A 23,137-nucleotide genomic window follows, 5' to 3' on the forward strand; every position below is an offset into this window, starting at 1 on the left:
AGTTGCTGTGCAATAAGAAATATATAAAATAATCAACTGAAGAAATCACCATTGCCAAACAGACTATTTTCAGCGTCACAAAAAACTATGTAAATTTACCTCACATGTGGCCATTTAAAAATAAATAAATAAATAAATAAAAGTTGAACCCATTTTAAACGAAGTGAACAAGTTTTAGATTTTAGCAACTTTTTCATAATGTTAGACTAAAATGGGGAAACTCCTTATAAGTAAGAAAAGAATTAGGAGAGTGGGTTAAAATGGGTGAGGGAAATTTTCAATTAGGCTGCAGTTTGTGCCCAGGTGTTTAAGAGGGATTTTACAAAAAGAAAGAAATCCCTTCCGTGTCTTTGTTAAAAACAGCCCTACCCTTTAAGAATCTCTCATTGGCTTCCCATGACATCTTGCCCTGTGGTAGTCAATAATTAACCTCTTCTGGGATGTGCTGTACACGTTAGAGCAGTAGTTCTTCATCTGGGTTCGATCGAACCCTAGGGGTTTTTGATATACGTGCAGACAGCGGACGCAAGAGGCTGCTCATAAGAACATCATGGGCACCGTCTCTCTCCCCGCAAATCCCTCGTGTAATGTCTCTGCGAGCACTTTCCGTTGCATTTTTTCTGTGTTTTTTTCCCGTTAGTCAGTGCGAATGGCGCCTACTTCTCGTTGGCAAGTGGTCGTGCGTTATCCCATTGTGAGGACATTTGTGTGCATCATTTTCAGAATATTTTGAAGGGAAGACAAAAGGAAACTACCCTTGATAGGTTGCATCTGAAAGTCAGAGTGGAGGCGGGGCAAATAGAGCCAACCCGTTCGGGAGAACAAAAGTATAAACATTTAAAACAAAATTAGAATTAAGTTTAGGATAGGGTTAGATTAAACTTATTTTTGAGTGTCTGCATTGTAATCCAAGTTCATTTAAATTTGTTTATGTTATGTTACGAGCGCGTTGCCGTGCAAAAAGTCTCCCCCTCTCTGTCCCTCTCTCTCTCCCCTCCGCGAAGTCCGTCTAATTTTAGTACTATTAAACACATTTTAGTACTATTAAACCACTAGTTATTTGTTACTTTGTTAATAGATGGCAAATTTGTACATATGAAAATGTTTTTCTAATCCAATATCCTGTTTTTGGTGTTTTTTCAGAGGGTTGGAACTAATTAATTTGTTTTTAGTTCATTTCTATGGGGAACGTTCATTTGAGTTACGAGTGAATCGACATACGAGCTCAGTCCCGGAACGAATTAAGTTCGTATCTCGAGGTACCACTGTATCTTGAATTTGAAAAAAAAAACATTTTAATTTAACATTGTATTTATCATTGTTATTGACAAAATATATTTGACGATGATTACCGTTAGTTTTATTGCCCAGGTTTAATATCCAAACAACATGCATAATGTTTTTTTTTATTTTTTTTAATCATTATTGTGTAGTAAGTGCAGCGGCCCGGTGGTGCGAGTGGTTAGTGCGTCGGCCTCACAGGTCTGGGGTCCTGGGTTCAAATCCAGGTCACATCCATCTGTGTGGAGTTTGCATGTTCTCCCCAGGCCTGCGTGGGTTCCCTCCGGGTACTCCGGTTTCCTCCCACATTCCACAAACATGCATGGTAGGGTGATTGGACACTAAATTGCCCCTAGGTATGGGTGTGAGTGTGCATGGTTGTCAGTCTCCTTGTCCCCTGCGATCGGCTGGCCACCGATTCAGGGTGTCCCCCGCCTCTGGCCCGAAGTCAGCTGGGATAACCTCCAGCACCCTTTAAAATATAGAGCTGCCAGAGCTGAGCTGAAAAGAGGCATTGAAAAGGCCAAGGCAGCATATACTGAGAGAATTGAGGAGCACTTCACAGAAAATAGCCCAAAGAAGATGTGGCAAGGAATACGACATATTACCAACTACAATAACAATAATATGTCTGCTAACGCAGATGCCTCACTAGCGGAGGAATTGAACCGTTTCTTTGCCCGCTTTGAGACTGACAAATCAGACCCAGTCTCAACACCCCCACCACCACCCTGCAGCAATACACTGAAGTTCCGGGAACAGGAAGTGAGACTGGTAATGCGGTCTGTGAACACCAGGAAGGCTGCTGGCCTAGACGGAGTACCTGGGAAGGTGCTCAAAGCCTGTGCTGACCAGCTGGCTGGAGTCTTCACAAAAAAAATCAATTGTTCCCTGCAACAATCCATTATTCCATCCTGTCTGAAATCTGCCACCATTATCCCTGTCCCCAAAAGCCAACCATTGATAGCATGAATGATTATAGGCCTGTTGCACTCACGCCTGTGATCATAACAGCAGAATGCCAAAGTACAAGTCCGTAACTATCACTTATTTAGCTCTTTTGCCGAGTAAACGCAGCTTATGGAGAAGCACCACCAATTTCGTCACACGCAGTTTCTGGGTGTGATGACAAGTAGCCTTTTTTGTTGTTGATAATGACGACAGGGCCTATATCCGTTTATTTATTTATTTTATTTATATCAGGAATACAATCCCTCCCTCAATTGACCCTCACCAGTCTGCTTATAGAGCAAATAGGTCCACTGAGGATGCTATTGCCATTGCTCTACATACAGCACTGAGCCACCTGGAACACCATGGGAACTACGTGAGGATGCTCTTCATTGACTATAGCTCAGCCTTCAACACCATAAAACCGGACATTCTGACTGACAAACTCTCCCACCTTGGACTATCCTCTTCAATCTGCTGCTGGATAAAGAACTTCTTGACCAACCGACCACAAACTGTTAGACTTGGTCCCCACCTCTCTTCCTCCATTACACTGAGCACTGGCTCCCCTCAAGGCTGTGTACTGAGTCCTCTTCTGTACTCCCTGTACACATACGACTGTACACCCACCCACCAGTCTAACGCCATCATCAAATTCGCTGACGACACCACTGTGGTCGGACTCATCTCAGGAGGGGATGAGTCGGCCTACAGAGATGAGGTCAACAAACTGTCTTCGTGGTGCTCGGTGAACAATCTCACACTGAACACCACGAAAACTAAAGAAATAATCCTGGACTTTCACAAACACGGCACAGATCTGGCCCCACTCCTCATAAATGGAGTATGTGTAGACAGGGTCCAGTCCTTTAAATTCCTGGGGGTCCACGTCACGGATAAGCTCTCATGGTCTACAAACATCACGGCAGTAGTGAAGAAGGCTCAGAAACGACTCCATTTCCTCAGGGTACTTAGGAAGAACAACTTGGGCACCAAGCTTCTGATAACCTTCTATAGAACCACTGTAGAGAGCATCCTGGCGTACTGCATCACAGTGTGGTACGCTGGAAGCACAGCGGCAGACAAAAAGGCCATGCAGAAAGTGATTAACACTGCCCAGAGGATTGTCGGCTGATCTCTGCCCTCACTGGAAGACATTGCCAGCCCTCGTTACCTCAGCAGAGCCAGGAACATCATAGGGGACCCTTACCACCCTGGTCACAATCTGTTCCAGCTGCTGCCCTCTGGCAGACGCTATAGGTCCCACAAAGTACGGACAAATAGGCTTAAGGACAGTTTTTTCCCCACATCCATCAGAACTCTAAATTTGCGGTAACACAACACACATTCCCTTCTGAGGTAATATGAAAAGATGTTTGGGTGGTGATCTGCCTCCTACTAGCTGACTGAAGGTAAGTGAAAGACAGTGAGAGGTAAGTGACCTGTATCCATAACAGCAGAATGCCAAATTACAAGTCCGTAACTATCACTTATTTAGGTATTTTGCCGAGTAAACGAAGCTTATGGAGAAGCACCACCAATTTCGTCATACGCAGTTTCTGGGTGTGATGACAAGTACCGTAATTTCACGACTATTTGGCGCATCGTATTTTACGCCGCGGTGTCAGTAACGAGTGCTATTTCTGTATTTTAGACACACAAAGCACGCACCATTTCATTAGACGCATATATATTATATATTATATATGGATGAACATCGAAACGCAATAGCGCTGGCTACCGGAAGCAACTTATTTCCGGGTTCCGGTGCACAGTGACTGCTGGGAAATATAGTTCTTGCGCGCAACACCCACATGCTAAAAACACGCTTTAAAAAGGCAACGGAAGCAAAACTGAGTTCGGTTGTACTTTATTTAGACATTTTACAACTTACTCACGTCATCATCACCCACAAATCCAACAAAGTCCTCATTTTCTGTGTCCGAATTAAACAATTGCCTAAATGAGTCTTCCAAAATGCTGGGTCCCGCGGTTGTAGTTCTTAAGCCTCCGGGAATGACGGCAAGCTCCGAGTTATTATATATAATATATATACATAGTTCACAGTCTAGCTTTGAATGCTCTGTTGACGCCAACATTTAGCGGCAGGATTTCTTTTGTAAATACAGCCGAAATGACAGCCAGCACCAAATTAGTGTGGTCGCCATCATACTAACTGTATTGAAGAACTGGGTGTATTAAGAACTCTATATCTCAGCAGTCACTGCGCAGTACTTTATCTACGGGAAAATAGTAGAGTCGGGCTGCTTGGCGTAGTTAGTTGTGTATATATATGTATGTATATATATATATATATATATATATATATATATATATACATAGTTCACAGTCTAGCTTTGAATGCTCTGTTGACGCCAACATTTAGCGGCAGGATGTCTTTCGTAAATACAGCTGAAATGACGGCCAGCACCAAATTAGTGTGATCACCATCATACTAACTGTATTGAAGAACTGGGTGTATTAAGAACTCTATATCCCAGCAGTCACTGCGCAGTACTTTATCTACGGGAAAATAGTAGAGTCAGGGGCTGGTTTCCGTAGTTGTCCTATTGACTGATTTATTTTATTTTATCGTGATAACAATTTTAGTATTGGTCCATATATAAAGCGCACTGGATTATACGGCGCCCTGTCTATTTTGGAGAAATTTTTTGACTTTTATGCGCGCCTTATAGTCGTGAAAATACGGTAGGCTTTTTTTTGTTGATGATGACGACAGGGCCTATGTCCGATTATTATTATTATTATTAGTGAGGATAAAGCGGTTCAGAAAATGAGATGAGAAGAGGTGTGGCACGTGAAACTTGCACTTATTGCTCCGAAACAGTCTATACAGAAACGAGGAAGCAACAGTTGCCAGAAGCAGCTAAAAAAAATTTGCTAACAGAATATAGTAGCATTAGGCTTAGCATTCCATAACCTTTTCCTAATGATAAAGTATTTGCACTCAAGCCTAAGTCTGTGATGACACAGAATGCAAAACAATCCCATCCTAAGAATAAAGAACAATTCAAAACAAGTGACAATTGAGCTAAAGCCACAACAATAAACAGCTGCACACATAAAATTGATCAGTCGATCAAATGACAAACATGGCGCCATGGGAACCTCCACTCCAATGGTTGAGAGACTGAGCAAGATGAAAACCTTCTTGTTTTTTTATTTACATAGTCTTGTTGATTTGTTAGGAGTATATCAGCGAGATTATGACTTAATTAACCGATTGAAATGTGTTAAACTGCCCGTGACCGGACGAGTCGCCGAAAGACGTTTGGTCGACGGACGTTTGGGCAACGGACAGTTCGCCGAACGGACGTTTGGGCGACCGGACAGTTCGCCGCCGCGGGTTTTGCGCGCTCGCCCCGCCCCCGGATCGTGTGTGTACATGTTTTTCAAACTCGGCCCGCGGGCCATATACGGCCCATTAGGATTTTTAATCCGGCGTTGTCCAAATTATAGTAAAAATCAATGACCTCATTTATTTCCCTTATCGCTCATCACTCTCAATTTAAAGACTGCTCTCTTTGACCTCATTCATTTCCCTTACCGCTCATCACTCTCAATTTAAAGACTGCTCTCTTTGACCTCATTCATTTCCCTTACCGCTCATCACTCTCAATTTAAAGACTGCTCTCATTCGTTGAATAATAATATGTTCTTAATGTTGAAAGTAAATTTGAAAATAAATTTTCACCTTCAATTGTGTCTTTTTTCTTATATTTAAATCCCCAGCTTTGATAAATTACATTGCGTGTCCAAATGCTATCAAATTTTAGTATCCATTCTGTCCCGCAAGTTAAAAAGTTTGCCTACCCCTTAAACACATTATGAATAAGATGCCAGTGACTGCAGTAGACGTCCAATTCATGCTGACTGAGGCGCAGATGCTATTTCTGTTATTAGTCTACCGTCAATGGCAGCCGGACGTGCGGCTAAATAAAAGTCTTAGTATACTTTTAGCCCGGAACGTTGACAATTTTATTAAAAAGAAGACAAAGCAATGTTTCCAAGCTTGAATTATTTGATGTTTTCCCAATCAGATTTTTCATAATGGCGGTCACTTGAAAGCTATCTTAGAGTAAAATCTAAAATTTATGACAATAACGGCAGACATTTGCATTTCTGTTGAACTGACATGCTCTTATTGTGAAATGTTCAACAGAAGTGTGGGCTCACTGTTAACTGCAAGCTTTACAATCGGTACATAAAGGGACTCTTTTTCATGTGTGAAGTGTCACCTTTTAACCATGAAGAATACTAACTTTAGTTCATAGCAAGCTAAATTGGGTATTACAGTAATCCCTGGAATTTCGCGGATACAGTAACAATTTGAGATATGAGCTTAATGCGTTCCGGGACCGAGCTCGAATGTCAATTTACGTGAATTTCAAATCAACTTTTCCCATATAAAATAACTAATTACAAATTAATTTGTTCCGACCCTCTGAAAAAAAAGGATATTACAATGGAAACATGTTTTAAATTGTTCTCATTCACCACCTAGGCTCACAAAGTAACAAATACCTATCTAGTGGTTATGATCTGCAATAAAATGTGACAGTGTACAGTATTGTACGGAGTTCTTACCTTTGAGACAGGAGGTAGCGGCCAACGGCGGAGAGAGACTAGACACGTTCTGTTCGCTACACTTTTGTGACACTACGTAACATAACAAACTTTAACTTAAATGAACTTAGCTTACTATACACGCAGGCATTTGACACCATCAACCAGCAGATACTGCTGACTAAACTATCAAATTTTAATTTCTCACCAAGCAAGCTAAATTGGATTGAATCGGTATATTGGGAGACGTAATGCTCATGTTTGTCCGCCAGATGACGGCAAGGGCCTGTTCTACCAGGGCCGAAGGCCGTCCACTTTGTAGTACTACATACATTTTAGACATTTACGTGTGCCCTAATTGTGTGTGTGTGTGAAAATATGTGCCGCATTACATTTGTACGGTTTTTAATCGCTTAATAAGGGGAATTGCAATCATTGATAAGGGGAGCATTTAGCCTAGGTGGACAGGTATGTAAGAGAGAATCGGGAAACATGGATAGTGGTTGTTGAGAAAAATCCAATTGAATATAAATGAATGCTTTTATTGTCATTAGAGGTGCTCAGACGGTTCGCCGAAAAACGTTTGGCCGTCGGACGTTTGGCCGACGGACAGTTCACGGAACGGTCGTTTCGCCGAAGCGCTCGCCCCGCCCCCGGATCGTGTATGTACATGTTTTTCAACCTCGGCCCGCGGGCCATATACGGCCCGTTACAGATAACATTCATTTAGGAATAACAAGGGCATGTACTGCCCCCCGCTGGACATATTTCTAAATACAAGTACGTACTACAATGTGCTGCCAATTTTTTATATTTTTTGTTTTATCCTTGCGTTTAAAGTAGTAGCCATTTGGAGATCACGCAGAACAGTACGTGACAGAAGAAATAGAGAAAATAAAGTAGTAGTAACAGTAAGTACAACTGTAATGAAATTGTAAATCCAGAAATCCTACTCCAGAAAACTTACACCAGCATTGAAAACGTTGAGATTAATCTTTGAATTAAGGTTCTCAGCAAATCATTTTGAATATATATTTCCTAAAATAATGGGAAATTATTTAAAATTAAAATATTGTTCTAATTGGCACACATCACTAGAAGTAAGTGTGTTCCATGGCATTTTCAGGTATTGTTCTCTAAGCCCTCTAATCTGTCTTTTAGTAAGTCTTCTAGTGTTGTTTTTTCTCAGTGTCAGGCACGTAGCAAGAGCGTGTGTATGTGTACATATATAAGAATATCGAATAAAAATTATAAAAAATTGGCAGCACATTGTAGTACGTACTTGTATTTAGAAATATGTCCAGCAGGGGGCAGTACATACTCTTGTTATTCCTAAATGAATGTTATCTGTAACGGGCCGTATATGGCTCGCGGGCTGAGGTTGAAAAAAATGTACACACACGATCCGGGGGCGGGGCGAGCGCTTCGGCGAAACATCCGTTCCGTGAACTGTCTGTCGGCCAAACGTCCGTCGGCCAAACGTCTTTCTCACGTCACGGTCATTAGATGAGATAGAATGAGTGTGATGAAATGAGAGCCCAGTAGAGGGTAGCGAGTTCTCTAAAGTACGAATCAATGCATCCGCGACATTATTTTCAAACTAAAATTAACAGATAAGGAAATGCATTCACGTTTGGGGGGATTTCGTAACGTGGATCTTTTTCGTATCTCGAATCACTCATTTGCATATAAAAAAAAATCGACTTTCAGCATTAGCTTCGATGGCGATAGAAAAGGAGGAAAGAAAGGAGGATGGATTTTGTGTACAGACAAAAAGGTGAGGTTTTTGGTGAGTGAAATATGGCTATATTCCTAAATAATATTTCAATTGTATGAGGTTATTATTGATTTTTTTTATGTGTCGCAGCTGCAGCTCCAGTAAAGGTTTTATAGCCATAACATGCTTTTGAGGGTTGGATTGATTCAGATATAGAATTGAAGGAGTCACTTTCAAATTCACAGCCCACCGCTGGGTATGACTGTACCTTGGAATCACTCTTGACCCTCAACTAGCCTTCAAACGGCAGATACAAAACACGCTAAATGAAATGAAATTCAGTTTGTCCAATTTTTGGTCTATTAGAAACAATCTAACACCTGAGTCAGCAAAATTATATTATGACACAATGATCATATCACACATGACTTCCTGCCTAACAAGTTTGTCATCGGCCTGCAAAACAACACTAAAACCAATTGAAACAATTTATAAGCAAGCGTTGAAAGTATTGGAAAGAAAGCCAAAAACGCACCACCACTGTCAGGTATTAAAAAACACTAACGCCTGAACTGGGAAAATACTGTTAAATATGCGGATGGCAACTTAGTCTACAAAATGTTCCAACACAAAGCCCCTCCTCCAATGCAAGATTTTGTACAAAAAATTCCAACACATCAACAAAGGCTGGCTCTAGAGGTGACTGTGTAGTTCCCTTCCAAAAGAGTGCTTTCAGCCGAAGCACCTTCTCTGCCCGCGCAGCACATACCTGGAACTCGATACCAATTAACATGCGTGAACTCCCGTCTCTGAACCGCTTCGCCAATCATCTTTAAATCCGACTATTAGACGAACAAAACTGCGATCACCGCTGTCTAAAATTGTGCTACATGTGTGTGTGTATGTCGAGTGTGTCTCATCGTTTATCTTGTACCTACACAAGGGACTAAAGATTGAAATTAGCCCACGGCTACAATCTTACATATATAATATATAATATATAATATATATATATATATATATATTAATCTTAACGAACATATATATGTATATATATGTTCGTTAACATTAATATAGATATGTTAATTATTATGTGCTGTCCCGTATCAAATCAATCAATTAATAAAACTTAAAAATGGATGTAACCTTGTGCTATAACCGAGGAAAAGGTGTTGATGTATTAGGCCGCGGATTTCGAGTGAGTACTAGCTGCTTCCCTGTGTCTCACAAATGAGTGTATCCCCAGTTTGTTTTTTAAAGTCCTTGAACCAGTCACGGCTCGCGTTGAAGGCTTTGGCTGGCGTCCAAGTATCCCCTTTCTAAGCTGTTTGCTTTACTTTCAAGTCCTTGCAGATTCCGCTAAGTGTTCTCCTTTAGCCATACCCATCCACTGCGCAGCTTGAAAAGGACCACCTATCGGCCGCATCGTATGTCAAATTTGTCTCGTATCTCAGGGCAAAAATCTGCTCAGAATTTTCCTTGTATCTCAAATTTCTCGTATGTTGGGACACTCGTATGTCAAGGTATTAGTGTAATGTAGAACTGACATGGCTGCGATAATTAAAAAAAAGTGGGATCACCCCTATTATTAATACCATGCTGCAGTATTCGCTCGAATACCGCGGATAATGTAGACCAGGCATGGCCGCGATAATCGAAAATAACGCAAAGTAGTATCACCCCTATTGATACCCCCTATGTTTTCACACCCATACAAAAATACAATGACACAAGTAGAATTATCAAGAAGTGTATTCATTAAATATTAGTTATAGGCACATGAAAAGACTAATGTATTAATATCTAAATATAATTTAAAAATAAAATAATGTAAATACTTTTAGTACTGCACACAGTGAAAATAGTTCATCTCCGCTTGATTTAAAAAAAAAAAAAAAAGGTTATTGTGCGTTTTAGTCCAGGTCATCTTCGTCAGATTCGAGAGGCATCGGATCATCGATAGAATCTTCAGGAGGCGTAGGGGCAGCAGGATGAGCTTCTTTCTGCAAGAGGTTTTTGACGCACAAGGAACATGGTATCTACAGTTTCTTTTCTTGTACATTAATACCTCGACATACAAGTGCCCAATGTTCCCTCTAATTTTTCGTTGATCTGGGCAGAAAGACAACCTCCCTGAACGCACTGAGTACCAGTGTGAGCGACATCATCGGTACTCGGATGATTCGCCTAAAGACGTTTCGCCGACGGACGTTTGACAGACGGGCAGGTCGCCGAATGGACGTTCCGCCGAACGGAGGTTTCGCCGAAACGGGATTCGAGCGCTCGCCCCGCCCCCGGATCGTGTGTGTACAAGTTTTTCAACCTCGGCCCGCGGGCCATATACGGCCCGTTAGGATTTTTAATCCGGCCTGCCGCCGGCGTTGTCCAAATTATAGTAAAAATCAATGATTCATTTCCCTTTGCCGCTCATCACTCTCAATTTATTAGTCTACCATCAATGGCAGCCCGGGAATAAGCACACTTGGGCGGGCAGATGTAGCAGAACCGAGCCGTAAAATGACAGCAATCGGGTCAAATCCATCTTAAAACAGCATTTAATGATTAAATACAAATACTGGAGCTCTTTGGACATTAGAACCGAGCCCAGGGAAGTGAATTCCTCGGTAAAATGTCGCTATGGAGGCAAAAAAAAACGTCTATATACGTCCATTCGCCAAACGGCTCAAAATGCTCTCAAATTCGGTCAAATCCAGCCAAAAACAGTGTTTAATGATTAAATACAAATACTGGAGCTCTTTGTACATTAGAACCGAGCCCAGGGAAGTGAATTCCTCGGTAAAATGTCGCGATGATGTCGCGATGGGAGGCAAAAAAACGTCCGTATACGTCCATTCGCCAAACGGCTCAAAACGCTCTCAAATTCGGTCAAATCCAGCTGAAAACTGCGTTTAATGATTAAATACAAATACTAGTATTTGTATTTAATCATTAAACTAACAAATACTAGTATTTGTATTTAATCATTTAACACTGTTTGAACGAACGTTCATTCGGCGACCTGTCCGTCTGTCAAACGTCCGTCGGCGAAACGTCTTTGGGCGAATCATCCGGTCACGATATCATCATTGCTCGCTATGGGCACACCAGTATCACACCTGCCACAAGCAGGTGCATGTCAATGTTCCCTCTAATTTTTCATGTAAAACATGCTGTAAAACACGAAAAACATAAGTGGACAGAGCTACTGCCACTGGCTGCCGCTTAAACGGCGCCATCATGGGGAAAGGGGTAAAAAAAAAAAATACTGCGCGCCATATGATTGCTTCTGCGCAGAGAAGACGAGAGTAGTGCGCAATTGCGCATGCGCGCAGCTTAGAGGGAACATTGCAAGTGCCTCGACATAGAAGCAATTTGAGATGGGACACTGTCTTTCTGGTCGCAATTCCCTCGTGTAATGTCTCTATGAGCACTGGGCGGGGCGTTGCATTTTTTTCAGTGTTTTTTTTCCGTTAGTCAGTGCGAATGGCATAGCTTGCTCGCTAATACAATGAGTACTACTTCCCGGGCACGTTGGCAAGTGGTCGTGCGTTATCCTATTGTGAGGACATTTGTGTGCATCATTTTGAGAATATTTTGAAGGGAAGACAAAAGCAAACAACCCTCGATACATTGCATCTGAAAGTCAGGGTGGAGGCGGGGCAAATAGAGCCAAGAAGAAAGGGAGATGAAAGGTATAAAAATTTAAAACAAAATTAGAAATAAGTTTAGTGTAAAGTTAGATTAAATTAATTTTTGAGTGTGTCTGCATCGTAATCCAAGTTCATTTAAATTTGTTTATGTTATGTTACGAGCGCGTTGCCGTGCAAAGTCTCCCCCTCTCTGTGCCTCTCTCTCTCCCCTCTGCGAAATCCGTCTAATTTTAGTACAATTAAACACATTAAACTCATTTTAATACTATTAAACAGCTAGTTATTTGTTACTTTGTTAATAGATGGCAAATTAAAACAAACAAAAATGTTTTTCCAATCCAATATCCTGTTTTTGGTGTTTTTTCAGAGGGTTGGAACGAATTAATTTGTTTTTAGTTCATTTCTATCGAAAACATTCATTTGAGTTACGAGTAAATCGACATACGAGCTCAGTCCCGGAACGCATTAAGCTCGTATCTCGAGGTACCACTGTACATACATGCTTTAGAACAGGGGTCCCCAAACTTTTTCCTGTGAGGGCCACATAACTTTTCCCTTCTCTGATGGGGGGCTGGTGTCAGTTTGTAACAGAAAAAGTGTGACGATCGTAGGGGAGCTTAAATTTTTTTATTGTTTTCCAGAAAGCCACACAACCAAATAACCCTTTCCAGGTTCTTTACAGAAAAAAGTCAGGAAACAAATAATAGCACTGTTAACGAAATAAATAATAACTAAATAACCCTCTCTGAGTTCTTCACAGAAAAAAACAGGAAATAAATAACACTATTTATGAAATAAATAATACCTAAATAACTCTCTCTCAAAGTTTGCGCTAACTCCACGAATAAAAATGAGCAGTTGCACTGTGTCTTGCACGTCCGTGCTTTCATCCAGTGCTAATGAAAAAAAGTCAAATTCTTTCGTCTTCTGCTGCAGCTGGGCATATACATTACTCCCGATTTCTTCAACGCGTCTGGCGATTGTACTCGCCGACAGACTTACGGCATTAAATGCATCTTTCTTCTCGGGACACACCTCCTCCGTGACAGCATCCATACATTTCTTAACAAACTCTCCGTCAGTGAAAGGCTTACCGCTGCTTGCAATGAGTTTAGCAACCCGAAAGCTGGCCCAAACGGATGTCTGGTTCAGCTGAGCTTGGCGTACAAATGTATTCTGCTGAGATAGTAGTCCACTTTTTAGCTTTGAGAGTTTGTCTGCTCGTATTTGGCCTTGCAAGCTATCGTACTTGTCTTTGCGACGGGATTTATAGTGTCGGCGAAAATTGTAATCTTTGAATACTCTTGACAGATGAGACAAACAGCCTTTTCTTTGCATTGAACAAAAAAATAATCGTTTGTCCACTGCAGGTTAAATACCCTGCATTCTGAATCAATTTTTCTCTTACCTAACTTTTTCGCCATTATTCCGTTCTCTCTTTGACAGGGCCGGGCCTAGGATTTTTTTTCTGGAGGCCAAATAGGAAAAAAATCCGATAGCATCTCTGGTATTGTTCAGAGGGCCAGGCCAAATGTGCTGACGGGCCGTATCCGGCCCGCGGGCCGTAGTTTGGTGACCACTGTTTAGAACAAGGATATGACACTGTCAAGACGATTGCCAAATTCAATGACTGTGGCGATGTTGTCATCAATCTACTGGAGACGTTGCAAACTGCGTTCCATATTGAAGATCTCCTGCAGATGTCTCGTCATGCCAGCATCACTCCCGTCTCCTCAGTGTAAAACCCTAAATGGCGTTTCATTTGTTTATTCATAGTGGTTATCACTCGCTTAGTGTCCTTTGAAAAGGATATTGTGGCCATCTTCTGATGTTTGATTCTTTTTTCTTGGTAAAATGCACGGGAGATTCATTTATGCTACAATGGCATGCTACGTCTTTTAGCATAGCAATGTCACTTTTTCTGGGTCACTGTCATCATGTCATGTTTTTTTCCTGGGCTCATTGGATGCCAGGACACTTCGGAGGCATTTTCAATGGCAACTCAAAATCCAAACAAAGCTGTAATAGGCTTGACCTGGTCTTTCTCCAGAGGTGATGTGCGTGACAGGAAAATCACTCGCAAAAAGAAGAAAGCAAGATGTCGGCCTTTTTATATCATTCTTCTTCTATAGTGAAACATGGCTTCTTCAGCATTGAGTGGCACTCAATTAAGTGCCGAAGAATAAGCGGAGCTCTGACTTCCGCCATTTTTATCCCGTCTTCCACTTGCGCGTTTAATCGTGAATTTTGTTTTATGAACTTTTTTCTACTTAATATTAAAATAATGCGATGTACTGAAGCCACAAATGTTGAAGCCGCAGCTTCAACTTTTGCAGCTTCACTACATCGTGGATTTTTTTTAAGTATACGAAAAAGTTCATAAAATCCACGCTGAAACTTGCAAGCGGAATTTTGGGCACCGCTTCTTCTCTCAGCACCGAAGATGAAGCGATATACCATAGAAGTATAGGCACGCCGAATATTATATAAAGTGCTGAGATGCACTACGTCTTGCTATTTCCTGTTTTATTGCGAGTGAATTGCGCATCGCATCACCTGTGGAGAAAGACAAATTTTTGGAGTCGCCGTTGAGAATGCCTCCTAAATATTGACGTTCCTTGATATGCTTAAGGCGTAGCATGCCATTGCGGCATAAATGAATCTACACTGTGGCGCTCTGTAAATAATTCAGCTGGTAGGAACCATGTTAATGTTAATGGGCTCAACCGTGCAGTTAAGAGTGAGACACACGGGAAGTGAACGCTCTTTCCCTCTAGAGATGCGCACGTGTTGTGGCGATCTGTACGCTGCAAATAAATAAAAATAAATTCTCGTGAGGTCCACCAGCGTGGTGAGGAGGTCAAAATGTAGCAGCTGGTCTCTCTGCCAAGGTTGCAGTGCTGCACATTGCAGCGACCGTTCTTCTCCATCACGCGCTGCCGCTTTTGCTTGGCACGGAACTGCAAATTCTCGTGAAGACTAAGACACCCTGCCTCCGACTCCAAGGAATAAAAAAATGAACCAGCCACATGAGGGATTTGCGCCGTAGATACAGTCGTGGAGCTGGCATGACGATAGGACGTGAACATATTGGGGGATTTTAGGATAAAGATGAGGACATCCGCCATTTGGACGCCCGGGGCTCGCGTTTCTGAACAAAATCCAACCTCACCGAGGCTCCCTGCCGTCCAGTTCACTCAGAGAGCTCTATTTCCGGATAAAAGCGACGGCTACCACCCGCAGCCCGCCATTTTTCTTCTTCGGAGCGGAGTTGAGTGACAGTCCCCGTCTTCCGCCATTTTTTTCTGGCAAGCGGAAGAGTTTGATTTATTTAATAAGGGGACAGCACATATTAATGAACATATTTATATTCATGTTAATGGACATATATATGTAAATATGGAAGATTGTAGCTGAAGGCTAATTTCCATCTTTAGTCCCTTGTGTTGGTTGAAGACAGGGAAGTGTCTTCTGCTTCAGAGTTTAAGCGTGAATTTTGACGTTTTTATTTACATTTCCTGAGTACGGGATGAATAAAGTTTAATCTAATATAAAAACTGTGATGTACTGAAGCTGCGAATGTTGAAGCCGCGAAGTGGAAGGATGACAGTACATTGTCTTTCACGGTTAGCCCCAATATTGCAACATACAGTGTAATGTAGTTGTGTTATTTTTTTGTATCTCTAAATTTTACTTCTGCGGTGTTCTGAACACCAATAAACATCTGTGAACGGATCATTAGTCTTATATACAATTAATGGGCCAAGTTTAAACATGCATGTGTGTCGAGAGTAAGTGCACGCGGCGATAAATCACATCCGATCAAATTCGGGCCCTCATTTTTATTTATCGAGCATTATATGGATTTATTGCATATCGCGATAGGCTTTTTCAATCGTGAAGAATTAGAATTATTATGGAATATTCTATATGTGTTGTAAGCATTTTTCAATAAGTAATAAGGCTATAAACCAATTCACGAACCAGGGACACTTTTCCTCCACATCGTCTCCTCAAGGCCCCACAGCTCGAGGACACATTGTTTTCACACACGCTTTTCGGCAGAACACAACGGGACTGTTTTGACGGGACTCCAGCAGAAGATGGCGATAATCGCATTATTGTTTGAAAATACGGCTTTGCTTTGTTTACCTTGAAAGCATTCCTCACACTGTTGTTTTTCTAACCAGCGAGGGTGTTATTGTACTGATTACATAACCATGTTTTTCGAGTGTCGCGATTAAATACAATGATTCAGTTACTGCAATTCAGAATGCACTGGGGGCTAAGACGACGCCACATTGCATCTCCTTGCAAGTTGTAAGCAGAGTTTGTTGAAAGATGTTTTTCCTTTTTTAATTAAATATTACTAATAATGATTTAAAAGGTTTGAATCATTATTCCAACATTTGGTCCTTCGAGTAGCCGGGGTCAACAAACCGATAGGGAATCCAGACGCTGCGGTTTAATATCTGGAGTGACCGTGCACGGCGAGAATCCCTTTTCCAGGCTGGACTATTTCTCAGCAGCGCCTGTTTTCTAATCGGTTGACGACTATCCTCTTGGTAAGCATCTTTCGACATTTCTGCCGAGTCCGCGTGTGATGGCTGCATATTGTTGACGGGTTCCGAGTGCGCGAAGGGCATCACACGCGAAGGCCTTATTTTGAGAAGTAAGGCTCGCGTCCTGGGGATTAGCGATTTTAAAAAACCCTGTGGATACTAGTCACTAGCAGGTAGACACGGTGTGGTCTATAAACGTCTGCCGTGTACAAAAAAAAAAAGGTACTACGGGGGCACACAAATCCACTCCAAAAATGGGTAGTGGACAGTAAAGCGGCTATTGACGATCCAAAGATGCGTCTGCCGTGTAAAGATTGGAAATTTGTTGAAAATCAAAGCGCTACAAGGGTTAAACACCTAAACTTATGGATAAATAAATATGGATTTGCTGGCCAGCTTAATATGCATAAGATATTGATACTGCAGGATAAAATACGTGCTAAGCATGGGGGAAACCTTAGCAAAATGGAGCAGGAGGGATATAATGATACCTATTATTGGTTTATGATGGCAAGGGAACGGAGTGATGGATGCGTTAAATCGGTTGATAACGGTGGGACTGGAAACACAGAGGCTGTGTTATTCCACAGAAAAGAGGACATTAGATTTTATCACCTGAATGGGGTGGAAACGCAGCAAATTTGGATGATAGACAGGCCTACGGGCACGCTTGAACAATACGTAAATCAGGCGGTCCAGGCTGAAGAGGTTTTAAAAAAGAAAGGGAAAAGAAAGGGGGGGGCACCCTCTAACGAGGACGGGATTTTTGACCAAAATAAGGGGTGTGAACGTAAACCTTTTAACAGGGATAATGAAAAAAAATACGCAGGGAAGTTCAACAGAAATCGAGGTAACAGAGAGAAAATCTGTTGGATCTGTGGGAAAATAGGTCATATATCCCGCGATTGCCCAAATAACAGGGCCTGTTGGATCTGTGGGAAAATAGGTCATATATCCCGCGATTGCCCAAATAACAGGGCCTCTAAAAGTGAAGGCAAATCGGCATGACTAGTCGGGGGGCCTGCTCAAAACGAGAAATGGATTTGAGCAGAGGGAAGTGGAACTAAATTTAGCGGAGATATTGGCACTTGATACAATTAAACCTGAAATCACACTGTTCGTGAATGGGATGCAATTAAAATTTTTGTGTGATGCTGCTAGGCATACTTGTTAATAGTAACTAAATGTACTGTCAATGTACTGGAATGAAATGGCTTATTGTGGCTTATCCTGGTTTCGTTCCCGTCTGCTAGCGGGAATATTTTGGTTAACAGAAATACAAAACAGCAAATTAAATGTTTAGCGGGGTTGCCAAAACTGCGTTTTGGTCAGACTCTAAACTTGCCGAATAATGCTTTGATTGCGGGGGGAGCGCTCTGTTTTGATGCGGCTGAATATTACAATAATTGGCCTTGGGGGTGCTGAAGCAAACTTGAGGGCAGAAATGGGTTTTGCTATGATATAGTTGTGCTTGCAGCATATTGTAATTTAGTCTTCTCTAAAAAAAATAATTGCTCACAGGAGGCACAAGAGGGGAAGGATTGGGCACAAAGAAAAGAGAGCACTTAGGAATGTCAACATTGATAAGCTGCTTCTGCAGCGAGCGTGAAGGTCACAGTCAGCGGGTAAGGGCGCGCTTCCGTTTAAACATTTCAGAATAAGAACAAAACATGGTCTGCAAGGGATGCAGAGTTCCGCGATTATCTTCGCATTTATTTTTGGGATTTAATCAGAAATGTCTTTCAAGGTGATAGAAGATCTGTTTGGCTTTGGAATTGGGAATAATACTGTTATTATTGGTTTCTTTTTACTTTAATATAGGAGATTGGCTGGTTAAAGAAAAATGAATGGATTTTTTTTACAATATTATGGCATATTGGTTACAATTTGTGGGTCCTTTATTAAGCATTGAAAATTGTAATTAGGAAATGCCTAGTAAAAGGTGGATTTCACTAATTTAATTATTGTAGATTTTTCTTGTGGTAACAGGGAGCTATAAGAAATGGCTCTTATCTTAAGTAAACATAATATGGGGTGCAATTTATGTCTTAGGTATTAAGGGTTATTTGGTTGTTAAAGAAATCAGACATGAAATTAACAATGCGGAAATGAGAAATTTCATGGCATTCGTCCAAATTGTTAGGTAAATTGAACCTGGCTGGGGTAGATAAGATAATTGGTTAAGGATAGGCATAGTTTCCCTAGAAGAAACATGGAGCGTCTTTAGGTGCACAAAAGACTTTCCTTGTTTGACCTGAAGGGGGCGTATGCTTTGGTAGGTCATATTGATGACTATTGGGACGTTATTACTGTCTATTGCTTTAGGGGCATACAAATTAAGAATTTAGCCAAAACTTACTGCATTGCAATTATGGGGTTAATACAACTGAATGTTACGGTGATAACGATGGGCAATAACAAGCTTAGATAAAGGGGAATATCTACAAACAAACAAAAAAATCTAAATTCAGGTAGGGCCTTCCATGGTGTGAAACAAGTGATGAAATAATGTCTATGTTTTAAAAATAACATCTCCAAATTATAAAATATCAACCTTGGGGAAATGCTTTAAGTAGATGGGTTGATTAGAATGGGCAAAATTCGATAACATTGAAAGGGGGTGAGATAAAGTTTTTACAAACGGTTAAAATACAAAAAGGGGGTGTGTGTGTGTTTCAATGTGTCACAACTTTTCCGTTATTGCCTTATTGGCGAATAGATAGTTAATCACAGCCACTCGCATGGCAATCTACATGCTGACTGAATGGGGTAAGGGGCGGTGGCAATTGAACAAATTTCTATTTTTAGATATGTGGCATGTGAATCTAATACATTAATTATCTAGTTTCTTCAGGCATCAATCTTGATGATTGGGGGAGCACTCTAAATTTCTTGATTATGAGTGCCAGCGTGGATGAGTGTCTGTCTTTTGTGTTTCAATTGGCTAGCCACCAAGATATATCAATATTCTAATATCAAGGTGGAATATTTCTGAAATCGCTGATAAGCCTTTCAAGGACGGCGGTGGCAGAGTAGGACAGAAACAAAAAGAAAAGAATTTCGCCAAATGAAATTTTTTGATTTCTGCAATGGGAAATTTTGGGAACCTGGGGGACTAAACAAAAACAAAAGACTTATCTGGGAGGGCTGCCATTTTGAGTCATGGTAAATTTCATGCCTCAAAAAAGGGGGAGGTTATATATTCAATCTATATGCAGATATATGGCAAAAACACGGGCGATTCCCCCTTATGTCAAGCTACAAAAGCTACGTATCCATTTCAAGGGATACACATGGAATATGTGTGGTACATAATCCTAAAACAGATTGGGGAAACCTTGTTGCAGAAACTGGTCTAGATTGGCAAGCTTGGATGACACACGTGTGCAAAAAACCATCAGGCCTTCGATAAAATTAACCCATACGGTGGGGCATTACAAATCATAATTCAGACTGACAAATTAACTTGTGAATCTTTGTCTGACGTTTTTCCTAAGTCCATGGGTAAGAAGGTCGTCGGAGATGGAAACACCCGGATCCGCCATAGTAAAATTAAAATCTGAGATGACCAGAGAATTCATTTCTGCAACGGGGAGTTCCCAAACGGGAGGCGGTAAGAAATAATTGGTTATTGTTGATGGAAAATGCAGCTATTATAAATCAAACCTGTATCAAACCTGTATAACATGTATGGGGGGCCGACCTCTCTTAAGAGTAGTACCCGCGCAAATTACCCCTGATTGTGTAAAGGAGATAATGCAAAATTTTTAGTGTTATATAAAGGTCTCATACTACAAGTTCTGTTTAGAAGTGTTACACAAAAGAGGAAATAATTTATAATTAGAATTATACCAATATTTATTACAATAATTTATACCAATTATTGTGGCATAAAGGCTCATTGAACTGTACTCATATATTGATCTTGGATTGAATCGAATTTTGCCAGACTGTAATATCTGTACATACTGTATCGTTTTTCAAAGAATTGATATTGACAAAAGATGTAAGCCCAAAATGTATGAAATGGAATAATGTCTACCCAGTTACAACGGCAGCAAAGGACAAGCCTAACTTTTCAACACATGTCGCGTTTAATCATTTTACCTGCTTAGTCCTCACAGGGCACGGACCGGCACTGGGAGCGATAAATGTGACGTGGTGTGCCCACGTCCTAAAACAGACTACACCCCTGATTCCACGTTCTGACCTATGGTGGTGGTGGGGTCAAAACAAATTATACGACTCCTGCCAAAATGACAGCAGGACTTTGGGCCTTGGTCTCACTGCTATTACCAGTGTCTGTTTTTCCATCTACAGTAGAGGAGATACAATTGGCCGCACAGAAATCAGGTATGATGGCGGGCCCCTCGCGACGGCGTCGAGAGGGTGATCCGACATACATTGATGCGATTGGCATCCACGAGGATGAGTATAAGTTGGCTAATCAGATCGCAGCAGGTTGGGAGTATATTTTTCTTTTAATTACTCCAAACAAAAATGTTGATTGGATAAATTACCTGCATCACAATGTCCAAAAACTTGGAAATTATACTGAACAGGGATTTGTGGCGATAAAGGAACAACTGGCAGCCACTAGTCTGACGGCGTTCCAGGATCGTGCAGCGGTTGAAATGCTTCTTGAAGGAGCAGGGGGCGTATGCAACGTTTGAAAATGTTGCACTCAACAACACGCCCCCCACTGGGTCCCACACCAGGGCCAACGATGGCCTGCAGACCCTAAACCGCAAGATGAAAAAGCATCCTGGAGTAGAATAATGTCCGCTGACAGATTTGTGGCCTCACTAATAATGATTTGGCCTAATTTGTGGTAGCCCTTTTTGCTACGATTTTGACATTATGTGGGTGTTGTATTATTCCCTGCTTAAGATCTTTGATGAGCCGACTTATAACCACTGCGATTGCCCCTACAAATTCCAAATTGCATGAATTATATCTCCTACTGAAGTGCTGACACTAACAGTGAATTCCAGGAGCATGGTAATTACGGGGATGGATTGGACGAAAATGATCTTATTTTCTGATTTTCAGACCTGCCGAACGAGTAGAGCCTAAGCGGGTAAAATTAAAACAGCCAACGGTGATATCCCTCTCATTTTGAATTTGTCATAAAATGAATAACAAACATATAGTAAAAGGAGGGAATGTTAGAATTATTATGGAATATTCTATATGTGTTGTAAGCATTTTTCAATAAGTAATAAGGCTATAAACCAATTCACGAACCAGGGACACTTTTCCTCCACATCGTCTCCTCAAGGCCCCACAGCTCGAGGACACATTGTTTTCACACACGCTTTTCGGCAGAACACAACGGGACTGTTTTGACGGGACTCCAGCAGAAGATGGCGATAATCGCATTATTGTTTGAAAATACGGCTTTGCTTTGTTTACCTTGAAAGCATTCCTCACACTGTTGTTTTTCTAACCAGCGAGGGTGTTATTGTACTGATTACATAACCATGTTTTTCGAGTGTCGCGATTAAATACAATGATTCAGTTACTGCAATTCAGAATGCACTGGGGGCTAAGACGACGCCACATTGCATCTCCTTGCAAGTTGTAAGCAGAGTTTGTTGAAAGATGTTTTTCCTTTTTTAATTAAATATTACTAATAATGATTTAAAAGGTTTGAATCATTATTCCAACAGTTTAAGCGTGAATTTTGACGTTTTTATTTACATTTCCTGAGTACGGGATGAATAAAGTTTAATCTAATATAAAAACTGTGATGTACTGAAGCTGCGAATGTTGAAGCCGCGAAGTGGAAGGATGACAGTACATTGTCTTTCACGGTTAGCCCCAATATTGCAACATACAGTGTAATGTAGTTGTGTTATTTTTTTGTATCTCTAAATTTTACTTCTGCGGTGTTCTGAACACCAATAAACATCTGTGAACGGATCATTAGTCTTATATACAATTAATGGGCCAAGTTTAAACATGCATGTGTGTCGAGAGTAAGTGCACGCGGCGATAAATCACATCCGATCAAATTCGGGCCCTCATTTTTATTTATCGAGCATTATATGGATTTATTGCATATCGCGATAGGCTTTTTCAATCGTGAACTAAAGCCATTGTGACAACTCACCAAATTCCTTACAAGAACAGTCTAAGTACCTACTTGTTTGTTAGGTCCTCTGAGAATGTGTGTACGAGCTCCTTCACATGCTGTCCTCATTGCGTCCATAGAAGGAGTCCCCAACAAGTCCGTGATCAAATCCAGCTAATGTCAGATAAAACAAAAAAAGCCCAAATATAATTAATATAATTAGACGATAACTGTACCTTAAGCTTTAGAAAAGTTCCAACTTTCAATGACTTGTTTTGTAATCAATTGGTTCATCTCGTTTGTTTCACAGAAA

At 41.1% G+C, this 23,137-nt stretch overlaps 1 protein-coding gene across 4 annotated transcripts in view; it reads right to left on the reverse strand.

The window, feature by feature from the left end:
- Positions 1-23,137, reverse strand: part of nlk2 (nemo-like kinase, type 2) — a 75,598-nt gene that overhangs the window by 31,511 nt on the left and 20,950 nt on the right. For 3 of the 4 annotated variants that reach the window (XM_077610849.1, XM_077610847.1, XM_077610846.1), the window contains one exon: positions 22,897-22,998. In XM_077610849.1, the coding sequence (XP_077466975.1) occupies positions 22,897-22,998 (102 nt within the window). Of the gene's footprint in view, positions 1-21,268; positions 21,489-22,896; positions 22,999-23,137 lie in introns of all 4 variants that reach the window. The other variant, XR_013303500.1, reaches the window with a different exon arrangement.

This window comes from Stigmatopora argus, chromosome 10 (assembly GCF_051989625.1).
Source record: "Stigmatopora argus isolate UIUO_Sarg chromosome 10, RoL_Sarg_1.0, whole genome shotgun sequence".
Classification (NCBI taxonomy): domain Eukaryota; kingdom Metazoa; phylum Chordata; class Actinopteri; order Syngnathiformes; family Syngnathidae; genus Stigmatopora; species Stigmatopora argus.